Raw genomic sequence first — 17,420 nt, 5'->3', positions numbered from 1 at the left:
CAGGTTTAATTTCTAAAATATCGATTTTGGGGGAAAGAAGGTGGGAACCAAAATTATTCAGAATTTGATTCTCTACAAGTTTAGTCCTCTTTATTTATGTCGTAAAGTTGAAAATAAACGAGATGTTGAAAATATTTCGAATTTGTCGCTTTTTTCAAATTTTATTTCCAAACTATCGATCCTAGAAGAAAAATTGTGAGGACCAAACTTATAGAGAATCAAATTTTCTAAAATTTTTGTCCTCACGGTTTTACTGTAAAATCAAAAATGACCGAGTTATTCAAGAAAAACCGTTTTTGGAATATACACAGGACCCTGATTCAGTCTACTTTTTGAATTTACACTCCCAGTGATTCCCCCGAGGGACGTACGAAAAAAAAATCCAAGAACTGATTATTCACGGGAAGGGTCGGTTTTTTGGATATAATGACTGGACTAACTTGTAGAGAATCAAATTTCCTACAATTTTTGTCCTTACGGTTTTACTGTAAAATCAAAAATGGCCGAGTTATTGAAGAAAAACCGTTTTTTTTTGGAAAAAAACCATTTTTTGAATATACGCAGGAGCCTGATTAAGCCTACTTTTGGAATTTACACTCCCAGTGACCCCCCCGAGGGACCTACGAAAAAAAAATCCAAGAACTAATTATTCACGGGTCAAAATCTATAATGACCGTACTATGTCTCAATATACGGAATGGGGTTCGCATAGATGGCGCCATCATAGCTTGCCCATTTTTCTGTGATATTTGGCTTAAAGGGCTGGTAGCTAGGGCATTAACCTTTTGAACGCCACAGACGGCAAATGACGTCAACGCAAAATCGTGACAACGACGCCAAAGACGGCATTTGCCGTCAATCGTTTTTTGATGAAGATCTACTGAAAAACACCCCACTTTTAGGTTGGCATTATTTATTCACAAAACTAAATTTTACCCCCGTGGCGTCAGTGGCACGGCAAATGGATGCAACGTTTGGCGTTCAAAAGGTTAAAAAAACAAAAATTTGACACAATTCTAGGGATTGACAGGTGACAGGGTAGGCTATGCTGGCGCCATCTGCTAAATACTTCGACCGGCCAACCCCATTCTCGTGCTTAGCTTCCTTCCTTTATTAGGGAGCGTGCATGAACTATAGAGGGCAGCACAGTAGCCGTCAGATTTTTGGTGCGAGGCGTAAATGTAAAGTTTATGCTTCCGATGTAGCCCACGAGATGGCAGAACCTACTCGGAATGCACTAAGGTTGATATTAGGTGTTGCCACCCTGTCACACTTACGCACGAATTTACAAGTGCGACAAAGGCAACACGTCGAACGTGGTTCGCGGTAAGCTCTCGGGGTTAAAGGACGTAGAGGAAAGGCATGCTAGAAGAAAAACGAAATAAAACAAACCATTGAATGGAATCAAAAATATAATTATCCATAACATTTCATCTTACAATTATTACACAATACAGGCGCACGTCTATCGAACAAGCTTACTACACAGACAAAAGTACTGATCAAATTTCAAGCAAAAATGCTCATTTACATCATAAAACGCAGATGTACTTAGTGCTTAATTATTTTCCATCGTTGTTTCACTGAAACTTATGAACGGGTCAATCGTGGACGGTCTAATAGAACGTAAAATGACTAGTTTAGTATTTTGTCTATATCGCAATTTTATATCACCACATTTTACATAGGTAAGTTAGGTTCGTTAGGTATCTTCAAATGGCCGAAGGCTAAACAGCATGCACAGAATAGGAGCTCCGCGGAAGCGGGGCTCCGTCGACATCGCTATAAAGATAAAACAGAAAAAATAATGTGGGCATTTTGCGTTCTAGACCGGTTGCGATATAGACAAAATATTACACTAGCCATTTTGCGTTCTAGACCATCCGCGAATAACCCTTATGAACGTGTCTTGCTATTTCAGTCAGTCTCGGTACAAAAAGTACTGAGGTTGACTGAACTAACATGACAAATACGAACGTTTCCGAGAAAATACAATGGAAAACAATTATGCAGTACATCTGTATGCAATCATTTTTGTTTTGGCGAGTTCAGAGTTGTTTTCGCGAGACATATCGGAAACTCAACAAAACACTCCATTTTCAAAAGAATTTATAAAATTCTGTCGGCGTATTATGGATAGCTTTATCCATCTTTATCCACGTGATAAAATAACTGTCACTTTTTAACACCGTGGGATAGAAAGTGACGGATACCGTTTTATCACGCTGTCACGTAGACAAGAACGACCATCATATCCGTACTGATCAAATTTTACCATCAATATCTACTATTAATCTCTTTCTAACAGTCGTAACGGGTCAAAAGTACACAAAATTGCACCCTAATAGCCTTGAAATAAAGGCGGGAAATATATTTCCCTTCATATGCTTTCACAATCCTTACATTTTATTAGTAACAATAGAAAAAAGTTATTGCTGTATACACGCGGAATATCACTAAACAAACTTTAAACTGTAGTCTGTCAAGCTGGATATGTCAGTAGCAATGTAAAGCAAACTAAAGTATGGTATCCCTAGGGAACGAACAAAAAGCAGCAATGTACATCGAACAACGAAGACATGTAAACAAAACAGTGCCACAGATAAGATATAAATTACACGCAATTTTCGAACAATAGAAGTGTTGCTAGCCCGCGATTTTCAAGTTTGCCGCCTTTTTCTACTGACAAAATTTGCTTGACCAATTTTAGTGTGTATTAGTGTAACCTGCCCTAACATCAGGTATAAAAAAGTAAATGGTATGGATTATAAGTATTTTAATGTTTTAAAATAAATTGTCATAAGTATATAATATCTGACAAATATCTAAAAACCCTTAGTGTTTATTTATAAGTTCATGTACAGTTATTAAAATTCAATAATATACGTGCATACAATTTACTCAAAATAAAAGCATGTCCCATACTTGATGCGCCGACATAGGAGCTACAGGACATATTTTTGAGTAAGTTGTGTGCACCCATATTTTTACACGTGACGGTAACACATCAGATTTTTGATATCCCATATCAGTTCTACAATATAGCCTATAATAGCCATAAAAGAGGCGTTTTGGAAGTGTTTATATAAGTATTGTGTAATTCCGAACCTTTAAGAATATCGGGTGGCTTCATTGTTGTTGTTGTCAACTGTCAAAGTTATAGATGGCGCCAGCATATGTTTTACCTCTTCGTTTTTTTTAGCATTAGAAATAAGGTAAACAATCTTGATGTGTATTTTAATTGAGAAACACATTTTAAAAATAAGTTACGGCAAATATGTAACAATTATGAATCTAATACGATCATTTATATTCTTCTGCTTTTCATAAATGATAGTTACTGATTTTTAATAAGCGTTTTTCAATTAAAAGACATGCCAAAATCGCTTACCTTCTTCCAAGTTCTTTCTAATGCTAAAAAAAACGAACTATAGTTTTGTTCGATGAGGCTTAAAGGGCATCCAAATAAACTAGAATTTGAGACTATTCGAAGCATTGATAGGTAAAATTTCTGCTGGCGCCATCTATAATATTCTTCGACAGGGCAACCTCATTCCGTCATTCTAGATATACGAGTAAGTACACTAACACAATTATGGATTGTAAAAAAAATCTGAAATAAACAAAGAAAATCTTTGTGTTTTAAATTTCTGGGTGTTTTTCAGTGTCTTTGGCGGTCAAAGTGATAAGAATCAGATATTTATTTACTTAGCGCGTTTATCCAAATCATCCGAAATTCTGAAGTGTTCGTAATTACTCGAATACACCTTATTATATTTTAGACTAGGTTATAAAACTTAGACTAGCTTTGTACATATTTTGAGGAAACCTGTACCCATTTTGTGTGATGGCAGTATTTGACGTTACATAGTGCACCTAGTTTATATAAAATTTTATGTCTAAGATTTAATTTAAAGTCAACTAAATAAATCGATTGAGTGATGATGATGATGTATTTCGAAGCGAGGTCATTTTAATATATGGAAATTTCAATTAAACTTGACCGATTTTCATTGCTCTTGAGTGTATTGTGACTGTTTAACGATGTCGAAGTACTAGGCTGACATAAATCAGGCGGCAGCTAAGGATGGTATTTCATGCGAATATCTTGGTCCAATGTGTATTTACGTCTCACATTTTGCTTAATGAGAGAGTAAGACGCAATGACTTTTTGAAATACATACTTTAGTATAACTAGTAGTAGTAATGTAGTAGTATAATATTCAGATGATATCATATTGAACAAGTATAAGCGCCTCCGTGGCGAACTTGATTTTGTCACGTTTTGAAGTACTTGAGTTAAAAAAAGAGGTGAGAGGAATTAAATATTTATCTAGTTACACACGTAGTACATAATTGTTTTTCCATCGTTTTTTTACGGAAACGTACGAACGTGTCTTGCTATTTCAGTCAGTCTCGGTACAAAAAGTACTGAGGTTGACTGAGGTAGCATGACAAATACGAACGTACGATGGGAAACAATTATGCACTACATTTATTTTGTAGTACATATTCAGCCGATATCGTATTGAACAAAGTATTTTAGACAGGAAATTAAGTCACGGGCCACTTGCACCATTCAGTAACCCGGGGATAACCGGTTAAACCTGGAGTTACCAAGGTGACCAGTACAATTTGATACTGGGTTAACGGTTTAACCGCTTAACCCCGGGTTAGTGGGATGGTGCAAGTGGCGTTTAACAAGAGATATTTTACTATCGAAGTACCAGGCTCACATAAATCAGGAGGCGGCTAACATAGCGTCGAGCTCGTGTAGGGCCTCGGTGGCGACCTTGATCTGGTCGGTTTGCACGCGGCCGCTGCTCTGTAGTGCTGTCACGCTCTGGCGCAGGGCGGCGAGGCGGGACGACACGCGGTGCTTCTCCTCCGTTAGGAGTTTGTGCGCTTTGTCACCTGCGAGGCAAAGTGACAGTTATTTTACCCATTATAGTTATGCTAGCAAAGTTTGTTTAACCGCTCATGCTAATATTGATACCCGAGCAAGAGAAAGATTCCAAAATTGAACCGCGAGCATAGCGACACAACTGCCCCATTCATGGCAAAACCAAAGAATAGAGTGTATAGAGGGCGGATTGTCAAAGTAAATTATGTAGCCACTGTAAATTTACTGCCATCTTTCGACAGACGATTAAAACTGTTAGAACGCCATTTGACTTTGATCCTTATTCTTTCACAGATATGTGTTAACTTGTTAAATATTAATATTAACGCCATCTACTCGAGAACAGGCTGAAGGTTATGGCGGCATCGCTCAAAAAGATTGCACCATACCTTTGGCCTAATTATTTTTTTTATTTATTTATTTAAACTTTATTGCACAATAAATTAAGAGTACAAATGGCGGACTTAATGCCAGAAGGCATTCTCTACCAGTCAACCATGGGCTAAACCGAAAGATCTAGTTGGTGCAGGCTCAGAATACTGTTACAGTAAATTTGGAAAGAAAAAAAAAACACTAAACTATAATATATGACATTATATATACATGATATGTAGCTAATAGCTACTTAATTTACCATGATAGTAACTCTCTATTTCAAATTCTGTTTGGTGAAACTGAAATACTGAAGTATGATGCGGACGGGTAGAAAGTATAGAAAGTAATACTACTATGGTCGGGTAAATAATGAACGCTTTATGGGTAAATTGTTGGCCTTATATACTAGTTACATCCTTTGTTTGAGTTCAATCATGTGGAAAATCGCAATGAATCATATTAATATTAATTGTATTTTATTGTGTCGTCTCGAGTTATTGAAGCGTGAGAAAGAATTATAATTAGGGTTCCGTACCCAAAGGGTAAAACGGGACCCTATTACTAAGACTTCGCTGTCCGTCCGTCCGTCCGTCCGTCCGTCCGTCTGTCACCAGGCTGTATCTCACGAACCGTGATAGCTAGACAGTTGAAATTTTCACAGATGATGTATTTCTGTTGCCGCTATAACAACAAATACTAAAAACAGAATAAAATAAAGATTTAAATGGGGCTCCCATACAACAAACGTGATTTTTGACCAAAGTTAAGCAACGTCGGGAGTGGTCAGTACTTGGATGGGTGACCGTTTTTTTTTTTGCTTTTTTTTTGTTTTCTTTTTTTGCATTATGGTACGGAACCCTTCGTGCGCGAGTCCGACTCGCACTTGCCCGGTTTATTATCTCACTGTGACCTCACTACAATACGCACCCAGCCATGGTAAGTAGTCGCCCGCGCGCTCGGCGCGGATATCCAGGGAGAACCAGTCATCCATGTCTTCGGAATCTGAAGATGGCATCACCTATGAAAAAAGGAACAATTTAGTTATAATCATAGTCTAATAAAACATGGTCTTCTCTTCCCAGAGTGACACAAGCCTACGTCACAATAACATGGCCGCTTTATATAGCGCTATCGCATATTATAATATAGCGCTGTCGCATGATGACGTAGGCTTGTGTCAGTCACGTGACCACGAAAAAACGGGAACAGAGTACCAGGCGGAGTATATTATTGGAGCATTCCACGGGCTGTCCCGTACAAACGCATTGTATTTCCAGTGTTGCGACTTTTTTCTCGGCATTTAAAGCAGGCGATTATTTTTCTGTGCATATTTTTGACCATTTGTCATAGAAAAGGAAACTCTTACACCTTTAAATCTTCAGAAACTTCGCGTTTGTACGGGACAACGGTAGACGATTTCGTGGAATGCTCCTATTATACCATGATTGTAATGGTGTTTAATATAAACGTGCTACAAGGCTCATTTAGATATAGAGGAGTGTATTTTAAAAAGGACTTATTTCTCTGTGAATACCATACAAAAATAAGGCCTTTTGAAAAGACGCTCCTCTATTAATCTTTTGTCTCAAGCGCTTATTAGGTACATCTACATAGTCGCCAGGCACGTTTCTATGAGTGAGACTTCTAAAAAATTCAGTATCGCTCGGTATCTCCTCGTCCATCCGTTGGGCTCCTCCCTATGTCGTTCCCGTGTCGCCCCCGTGTCGTACTCACGTCGTACAAGCTGTCGTCCTCAGAGTGTCTGTCGTCGTCGCTCGGTATCTCCTCGTCCATCCGCTCGGCTCCTCCCCGTGTCGCTGGCGTGTCGCCCCCGTGTCGTACTCACGTCGTACAAGCTGTCGTCCTCAGAGTGCCTGTCTTCGTCGCTCGGTATCTCCTCGTCCATCCGCTCGGCTCCTCCCCGTGTCGCTTTCGTGTCGCCCCCGTGTCGTACTCACGTCGTACAAGCTGTCGTCCTCAGAGTGGCTGTCGTCGTCGCTCGTTATCTCCTCGTCCATCCGCTCGACTTCTCCCCGTGTCGCTGTCGTGTCGCCCCAGTGTCGTACTCACGTCGTACAAGCTGTCGTCCTCAGAGTGGCTGTCTTCGTCGCTCGGTATCTCCTCGTCCATCCGCTCCGGACGTCGGATCGGCTGCGACTTCGTTGCCGTCACGTCCTCGTCGTCATGTCGCCATTCTTCGCCGACATCCTGTAATTAAGAATTTAAATTAGAAATTTGGTTCATGTCTCATTAAGCCCGCTGCCCACACAATTAAGTTAACCAGTCATTTGAAAAACACTTGCTGAAATCACGTGAATTTTTTATTACAATATTTTGTGGTTTGAGAAGGGATTTGTTCTTACTGCATACTGTACACTACAAGAGGTCACTCACGGCGGGTCACTCACCTCGTCAAGGTCAATGTCGTCGCCCTCCAGGAACTCTTCCTCGTTGATGATCTCCGGGTGCTCCGCTTTCGGTTTGAGAAGGGATTTGTTCTTGCTGTATACTACAGGAGGTCAGTCAAGGTGGGTCACTCACGGCGGGTCACTCACCTCGTCAAGGTCAAAGTCGTCGTCCTCCAGGAACTCTTCCTCGTTGATGATCTCCGGGTGCTCCGTTTTCTGTTTGAGAAGGGATTTGTTCTTGCTCGTGTTGGTGTACTGCTTCACGGGGGTGGGTTTAGGTTTCTCTGCAAAAGGATTTTATAAAGATATTATGAAGTTTTCAAATAAAATACCATAATATTATATAATTTATAGAGAAGCGGTTCACGGTATAACACGTTCCACTGAAGGTGCACGGCAGAGCGCGCCAAGTTCTTACCAGTCTTAACTTTAGTGAATGACGATTTCAGCGCTCGTCCTGCGGTCGGGCGGGGCTTGGAAGTAAACATTGCCACTTATTCACGCCAAATGGTCGAGTATTCAAAGCAGCTCCTATAGTACTGTTCGTATATATGGCCGCTTTCGGAAAATCGACATACATGTATACTTGCAGCCAGGGAAGGGTTGCAGGGATCATGTTGGTGGCCCATGTTAGAATAAGCTGAGGAAACCTATGTATTCTTAATTTCTTGTGCCTGCCGTTGGCGCAACAATTTTGGTGGTCCATGTCAGGGGACAGCTTTTGTCGTAATCATTTTGGTGGCCCATGAGGGGAAGGTGCACGGAAGTGCGCGCCAAGTTCTTACCAGTCTTAACTTTAGTGTATGACGACGATTTCAGCGCTCGTCCTACGGTCGGGCGGGGCTTGGAAGTAAACATTCTCTTCACTGTGCTTTCTTCGTCTTCGGACTGAAATATTAACAGTATAGTTACAGATACATTCTATTATGGAACTTGTGAGAGTGAATCAACTTTTTAGTGTAGCTCGTTGCCATGGTTACGTTCCCCTGGACAACTCTTAAAACTTACCTAACATGCATTATTGTGGTAGTCAAAGTCATAATGGGCCGATAAGCATGTAAGTAGAATGTCATTCTTTTAGTTAACTGTAACATTATTGTCCCTTGGACAACGAGACAGGATAACTACACAAAAACGTTGCTCCACCGGTACAAAGAGTTCAGGGGGTAATTTTCCTTTTTTATCAATTTAGTAGCCTTATTCAGGAAATGTACTAAATTTTAAAAGCGTTACGTTAAAAGGCACTTCATTTTAGAAGATATGAATGCAAAAAGTCAACATCTGTCATCAATTTACCCCTGAACTCTTCATATTACAACTTATAGTATAATTATAACACGTCTTAATTTAATTCATCACCAAAAAGCTACATTAATGGAAAAATCTAGTCTACAAGATCATTTACAGAGATAACTGAAAATGTGTTTGCCATCAGATGTATCAGAATTCGCAAGGTGCTCACTAATATCTGAACATTCCAATATGTTACGTGTTAGGCACGGTCACAGACTAATAATACATAGCGGCTAATCAAGTAAAGATATAAAGTGTAACAATTTACAGCTAAAATTACAAGCGGAAGGAGTTGAAAATAGAGGCTTTTCGTTTGTCGCGACCCTAGCGTCATCTAGTGTCAAGTATCGGTACTGATAAATCCGCTATTTGACACTAGATGTCGACGCCGTGTCGCAGAAATAATTATTAGCTTGTAAGATTTTTACTATTGTAAGTATGTTAGTTTGTAAGGTATCTATAAATAAAAATAAATAATAATTAATTATTATAGGACATTCTTACACAGATTGACTTAAGTCCCACAGTAAGCTCAAGAAGGCTTGTGTTGTGGGTACTCAGACAACGATATATATAATATACTCGTATAAATATGTAAGTATCTATGGGCCTTAGTTGCTTGATAATAAATGATATTTAATTTAATTTAATTTTATTGTATTAAATATCATTTATTTAGTTACAAGCATGTCAACTACAGTTGCCTCCAGAAACTCGCGAACTAAATTGACAGGTCAATGTGCACAAATGATACCACAGTTTGGCCAGTGTTGTTCATATCGATATTTTCAAAAAAGTTTGAATTAGAGAATGTCGGTATTTCCAAAATTGTGCAATTTTATAGTACCTAATAGAGACAAAGATATTGAATAAACATATTGTAAGTAATTAAATAAATATTTTATTATATTTATTTTGTTTTATTTGTTAGGAAAACTTACAGCTAGAGTAACAATTAAGTTGTAGGTGATAACATAGAAAAAGTGATTTTGGCTCAAAATACAAAAAAGGCCGGCCCAGACGGGGAAATATTTCGTATAATGTTGTAATAGGGGAGGGTGAGCTCTGGGTAAGTGGTCCAGAACCCCCAAGATCTACCTACTTAAAAATTCAAAAATGCTTACGGCTAACTACGAGCATAGATAGGGTCGTGGTTTCTGCCACTATGGAGTGAGAATAGATATCCAAATATTTAAAGTAGGACGCCAGGATACTATACTCATCAAACGTATGACATATCCAAATGAAAATACAAATTTATTTACTAAATACTTTTATTCACTTTACATCACAATAAGACCTGCTGCGGCCTCGAGACTTAACATTTAAATTACGTACCGTAACTATTACTAATTAAATTTAACTTAAGTACATCTCAGGCATATTTGGGCCTGTAATACACACAAAATCCTACATAGGAATTGCAGGTTTCATATTAATAATAGAATTTACCATGTAGAAAGTTCACGTTAAAAAGAAATTCAGACTTAAATATTGTTTATCCTTTCCAGCAAAGGAACACAGTCATTAATGTAAATATAAGTTTTTAACTCACAGTTTTATCGTATAAACACTTCACCTCGAGTCCAAAAATTAAGTGGAGAAGACGGCTTCTCAACTAGCATGGTGCGACACCACCCTAGATCTTCCAAAAGCCATAGGGCCAATAAGGGACCAAGAAGGCAAGCCAAGGGCCAAGCCAAGGCAAGAAGTAGGCCTAGCCAAAGGACAGGCCTAGCCAAAAGACAGGCCTAGCCAAAGGAACCCTAGAAACAAAGAGAATGTTCTAGGTTTTAGAGAGGTTATGTTATAAAAAGTTATATTTATATTTAATTGGGACAACGCGCGATTTAGCTTGCGGAAATAATGAGATTAAAAAATCCTTACCGGTTTCTAAGCCGAGTCCCTTATATTAGACACCAGACGTGGCGACGTATGCGCACGCGGTGAAACAAAATGATGTCTCATCTTTGTCAAGGGATTGCTGGAAAATCACACCAAAACACGACATTAGCTAATTGCAATTGACAATAAACAACTTCGCCTTTCCTTCCGTATATTTAGAAAGTGTGGACAACTCACCAAGTTGGTTTGAAAGAGGTGAAAAGGTTATGCCGCCATTACCGGCGCATAGGAAGCTAGGTTAATCATATTTTGGGCCAAGCTGGAACAAAATATATCAACGATTAAAACATTGAACACCGAATTTAACCGAGTTTTAGGAAATACAATCTTTAAATAAAATACATACCCCATGAATCAATTGCCGACATGATGTACAAATTACGTCTTACATCTTGTCTCGAAAGATAGTAATGATGAAGCGAAATTGGAAATGGCAAAAGCCACAGACAAAGTGGTGAATGGAAAACCTCCCATTCAATGACATCGCAACTGACCGGATCCAATTTACAGAAAACCGAAGTCACCAAAAATAAAAAGAATTACTAATTTCGAAAGCTAAAAATAAGGACATTATTTATAACTACGAATTGCAAAATATAAAAGAACACATACCAAATGTTTATTCATAAATACTCTTTATGTATGACTGATTGTCTGTGCAAAACCACAGACAACAAACCAACTGTCATTGACAGACGTCAATGTTTACTGCGACAGTAATAAACAACACCGATTCAACCCGCTTTACCAAGTTAAAGCTATTTCCACGTATTATTTCCATGTTACAATATATTTCAATTGTGAAATGTGTAAACTCCAAAGAAAACAAGGTATTTATGTCCCAGCACACTGCGGGAACGAACAATGGATGCGCTAAATGCGACGATTTATAGATGATTGATGACCTACCATTCCGGTAAGTTTTATCCTCTAAATATAGCCAAAAGCGTATATGTGAAGATTAAAAACAACATTTCTGGTCTCCGACCTTGACCTATCTACTCTAATACCCGTGTAGAACGTATATTAACCACCAAATTCTTATCAAACAAACATCTACTTTTCTAACCTATAAAGTATCTATCTACAATAACATTCAGACGTTTATAACACTGGGTGGCTACCCTAAAGTGTTACAGTTCATCTTTAGTTGGGTTAAAAAAAAATTTTTTTGAAAAAAAATTTTTTTTTTTTTTAATTTATACGTCTAATATGAAGTTACACCTTAACCTACCAAACTTAACCACGAGAACACAGATAATCTGTAAAGAAAACAAACCTTATGACAAAACTTATATCTATGACTTGGTGAATGGCCAATTCAACCAAGGAAAACTAGCACCTAATTTTGACCCGGGTCTACTTATTCCTAGTGAACACTTACCTAAATCTAGAAGATGATGTCAAAGACGGCAACCCGAAAAATAACTTTCCCTTTATTAAAGAAATTGCCTATCACCGACAAAGGTGGAACTAAGTAGAGAGCTGCATCATCTAGCCAATACACAATTCCTATATCGACAAACAAAAGTTTAGTCACAGTACAGAGTTTATTGAGAACGTAGTCTCGTTTCACGATTTAATAATGTTTTATAGAGTAGTCCCACTTAAGGGTTTATAAGTAAAGTGAGTTTCTGTAGTTTATTCAGATTATTTGATGTTTTATGTCTTTATAAGGACATATCAAAGATTAAGATTGGTCCGTATGCATCCGGTACCAATATATATAGAATCAAATACATGGAACAATTACCCGGTCTGATGAAAACAAGCTTGCGCCAGGCTGCATTCAGTTCAGTAGGTAAGTTCAGTATTTTGTATCATATAGGATATTTCAAATTTAAATATTGAGCCAACAAGTGAAAAGACGAGTACCGCTACGAAGACGGCTCGGCTTCACCAGGACGTACAATATCTTTTATATGAAAGTTACCTAGAAGTTTTCCTTCTAAGGATTTTAAAGAGTATACAAGAGGACTTAATTTTTTATGAATGACACACTTGTCATAACGGGGCGCTAATTTAGCTGAGAAATGTTTTGCTGCATTTGACAATGGGAAACATCTTTTATAAACGATTTGCCCTTCTTCTAGTTCTACGTGACGCTTCCTCATGTTGTAATACCTAGCGTTACGTTCATGGGAGGCGATCAACGAGTTACGCACTTTTTGATATATAGTTTTAAGCTCTTTAAGTTTTTCAGAAAACTCACCGCTGGTATCTAATTCGAGCGCGTTTTGATCTATAGGACCTTCACTATTATAAAGAGAACCATCTAGAATCATCTGACGACCATGTGTTAGAAAATACGGTGTATTTTTAGTTACTTCGTGACGAGCTGTATTTAATGCACATTGTATTTCCGATATGTTCTTATCCCAGTTACGGTGATCAGAACGCACGTATGAAGCAATAGTTCTTACAAGTTCACGGTTCACTCGTTCCGTTTGATTCGTCTGAGGATGATATCTAGGGTTATAGAAAATATGAGGGACATTATATTTGGACATTAAGTCTCGAAAGTCTTTTGAAGTAAATTGAACACCATTGTCGCAGAATATATATTTAGGAACCCCATGTATAAGAAATATCCCTTTTTCCATACACTTAACTATAGCTTTCGCAGTTATGTTGCGTAGTGGAAACAAAGTCACATACTTACTGAAATAATCAGCACATACAAAAAGATACTGATTTCTCAAATAAGACGGAGGAAAGGGACCAAGAATATCACAAGATATGGCTTCGCCTGGTGACGATATACGTCGGGGATTACCCATCAAGCCAGGACGAGCTAAATTAACAGGTTTATAAGTTTTACAAATTTCACAAGAATCGACGTATTCTTTCACGTCTTGAAACAACGTAGGCCAGTAATATAAGTCCGCTATTTTGGAATGGGTTTTAGCCACGCCAAAATGACCGGCAGTAGGATCATCATGATACTTATTTAAGATTTCATTTCGGTGCTCATAAGGGAGTACCAGCTTCCAGTCAAATTGAGCTGTCAGACGATACTTATTCTTAGAGTAACGGAAAAGTTTATCATTTTCAATTTTAAAGTTGGGAAAGAGAGAAGGTTTTTCAGATACCTTTTTATATATATCAAGATACCAAGGGTCTTGAGTAGTAACAGAATTTATAGAACTGACATGAATACGAGAAAGACAGTCAGGTATGACATGTTCTTTGCCCTTCCGATGAATAATTTCAAAGTTAAATTGACTTAATCTACACGCCCATCGATTTAATCGTCCAGTAGGGTTTTTTAAGTTTTGGAACCATTTTAAACATGCATGATCAGTTATAATATAGCATTTTCTCCCTTCTACATATGCACGAAATTGCTCGAGACCATAAATCACAGCTAAGAGTTCGCGCTCAGTAGCCGAATAGTTCGTCTCTGGTTGGTTAAGTGTACGGCTGTAGTATGCGATCGGATGATCGATCCCATTATAAGACTGAGTCAAGACCGCGCCTACGGCGTAAGAAGATGCATCCGTATGTATATAGAAGCTTTCATTAAAGTTAGGGCATTTAAGAATAGGAGAAGAAACTAAGGCAGATTTAAGTATGTTAAAAGAATCGTTAACTTCATTTGTCCATTCAAATTTTACTTTCTTACTCGTTAAGCGAGATAAGGGACGAGCTATCTTTGCGAAATTATTAATGAAACGACGGTACCAACCGCACATTCCAAGAAAACGTTTAATATCCTTAGCATCTTTAGGCGTAGGAAAATTTAAAATTACATCAATTTTAGATGGATCGGTTCGCAGACCGTATCTATCAACTAAATATCCTAGATATTTCAGTTCACTCCTACAGAAGGATGACTTTTTCATATTAATAGTTAAATTTGCTGATTTTAATTTTTCAAAAACCGCTTTAAGTAATCTTATGTGTTCATCGAAATCGGAAGTACAAATAATTATGTCATCAATATAACAGAAAACCTTGTGATCAAAATGGGAAGTAAAGAGGTTATCCATGAGACGTTGCATAGTCGCAGAAGCGCCTACCAAACCAAAACACATTCTATTATAGTGGAATAACCCTTTTCCTGGTACAGTAAAACTAGTTTTCTCCTTGGAGTCTTCACTAAGAGGAATCTGATGATATGCCGCACTCAAATCAAGAGAGGTAAGGAATTTCGCATCGCGTAAATTATCCAGTATGTATTGAACATGTGGTACGGGATACGCATCAGATTTTGAAACTGCGTTTACTTTTCTACTATCTAAACAAAGTCTTAAGTCTCCGTTAGGTTTTTCCACCATAACGACAGGAGAATTCCATGGGGAATGAGAAGGTTCGACAATTCCTTCTTTCAGCATACGATCTACCTCTTTAGCTAGTGCAGCTTGTTTAAAAGGACTAAGTCGATAATATTTTTGTTTTATCGGAGGAGTATCTCCGGTATTTATAACATGTTCAATTAAGTGAGTCTTTCCCAAACCAACCTTATCAGTATCAATTTGATCAAAAAGAGATTTAGTAGCCTCAAGTCGAGACTTTTGTTCAGAAGATAAAGAGTCATAAGTAGTAAGTCCTGTCTCTGACGGTAAAGCGTCAAGACTAGCAATATAATGAGAATCAGTTTTTTCTATATCAGTAATGAGGCCTGGAGCTAATCCATAGGCTCTCCAAAAGTTTAAACCAAGTACCATTGGAGTGGCAATCTCCGGTTGAATATTAAAGTGTATAAGTTTAACTTGACCTTTATAATTTACTGGTAAAACCATATATTCAGTAGATACGATTCGATGATCGTCAGCTACGTTCACCATAACAGGTTTCGTATGTTTTTGAATAGGAATTCCACCTGTGGCGAATACTAAATGGCTGTTGTGGCCCAGGAAACTAACACTGGCACCACAATCTAACAATGCCTTGAAATTCAAGTTAAGTATATTCAATAGCGCATATACCCTATTGTCTCCCTTAGGAGGATTAAAGAAAATCGTCTTTTCTGCGCGATAGGGAGCAGAAGATCGACATTTATTATTAGCAGAAAAGACCTTATTTAGTTTTTTGTCTTGGAGTTACATTTGACACATTCGGGAGTTTTCACCCCTTTTTCTCCACATTTAAAGCAAACGATATCTCTAGAGCTCTTGCACTCTTTAGTGTTATGGTTGGACCTACCACATCTAAAATATTTTAGTTGAGAAGAGCTTTGTGCTGCCGCAGCAACAAAGTTTCTGGAAGAATTAGGAAAACGAGACTGGAAGGACCTATTCCTAGGTTCAACGTTCTTTGGTGGATGTTCTGATGAAGAATTATTTGACTGGTTTGATAAAACCGGTTCACGAAATTGTTTAGCCTTAACCTGAGCTAGTTCTATGCGTTTACACAACGACTTCAACTGCTCAATCGATCCTATGTCATGTAAAGCTAAATCTTTGGAATACTCCGGACGAATGTTTCTCATCATAGTATCCAGCTTTTCTTGTTCAGGAACCTCTTTTGCAAGACGCTCATACATTCCTAGAATGGTCGATACGAAATAAACAATAGTTTCAGACTTGGCTTGAGTCCTAGCCCGTATTTCCTGTAACAACTGATGATCCAAATCAGGTATATCAAATTCATCTTGTAAAGCCGCGGTGACTTCTTTATAAGTAGTAAGTTTCGTACGTTGCGACCGGAACCACGACAACGCAGGACCTTCGAGAATCTCAGGAAAACCTCTATATATTCGGCTTTCAGAAATTCTTCTAGCATCTCGCAACTCTTCGAGGCGAGACAGGAAAGTACGAACACAAGTGTCACCTTTAAATTTCAAATTTAAAGAATTTATATTAAAAGTCTTATCCGTTTTGTAAATAATCTCCCTAACAATACGAGATTCGTTAGGAGATTGAAAGTCATCATCCGAACCAGACGACGCAGAAGAGCCTTGCTCATTTAACCGATCCAATAAAGAGGTAATTAACGTTTTCAACAGAAGTACCGCTTCGGTCTCCTGAGGCAACCGTGAAATACGACACAATAGATATTTGCAACGCGAGGATAGCCTGTCGATCGCCGCTGCTGATAATTCTCCTTTTGCTTCTAACTCTATCTCCTCTACCTTATGCTGACAGAGTTCTAATTCGGAAGCTTCATTACTTATTACCAAGTCCTGGAACTTTAGACTACCCTTTTTGGCTAAATCTGCAGTCTGTTTTAACGCTTGACACAGACTGGATCTACGTGAGATGGGATTAACCGGAAGTCTGCGAATCGCTAATTCATGTGACATTTCGTCTTTATGTAAATGGGTGATTTTACAACCAGCTTTTATGAAATCCATTTTTCAAGATTGATATGTAATATCAGAAGTAAGTCAGTATAGAGTTATAATATTTTAAAGATAAGTTAAAATTTTATTAGATTTTAACCCTTTTAAAGTATTTTAAAATATTGAGAAAATCTCTTTAAGTATAGCTAATTATTTAGCGTATAAAGTATAGCTTTATTTATAAGTTGGTTAAATTTATAAGTTTAACCTCCAACACAAACAACACTTTCAAACAACAACTTCAAACAAC

At 38.0% G+C, this 17,420-nt stretch overlaps 1 protein-coding gene across 3 annotated transcripts in view; it reads right to left on the bottom strand.

Moving 5' to 3' along the window:
• Positions 1-1,394: 1,394 nt before the first annotated feature.
• Positions 1,395-17,420, bottom strand: part of LOC134676265 (protein starmaker-like) — a 39,196-nt gene continuing 23,170 nt past the window's right edge. Inside the window, exons 8-13 of one of the 3 annotated variants that reach the window (XM_063534628.1) lie at positions 8,472-8,574; positions 7,834-7,970; positions 7,420-7,486; positions 7,013-7,083; positions 6,206-6,296; positions 1,395-4,914 (exon numbers count right to left, since the gene is read on the bottom strand). In XM_063534628.1, the coding sequence (XP_063390698.1) occupies positions 4,742-4,914; positions 6,206-6,296; positions 7,013-7,083; positions 7,420-7,486; positions 7,834-7,970; positions 8,472-8,574 (642 nt within the window). In that variant the 3' untranslated portion in view covers positions 1,395-4,741. Of the gene's footprint in view, positions 4,915-6,205; positions 6,297-7,012; positions 7,084-7,236; positions 7,487-7,833; positions 7,971-8,471; positions 8,575-17,420 lie in introns of all 3 variants that reach the window. The other 2 variants (XM_063534627.1, XR_010099899.1) reach the window with 2 other exon arrangements.

The sequence above is a fragment of the Cydia fagiglandana genome, chromosome 24, assembly GCF_963556715.1.
Source record: "Cydia fagiglandana chromosome 24, ilCydFagi1.1, whole genome shotgun sequence".
NCBI lineage: Eukaryota > Metazoa > Arthropoda > Insecta > Lepidoptera > Tortricidae > Cydia > Cydia fagiglandana.
The sequence above is the reverse complement of the archived record's forward strand: the minus strand, read 5'-3'. Positions and strand labels throughout refer to the sequence as shown.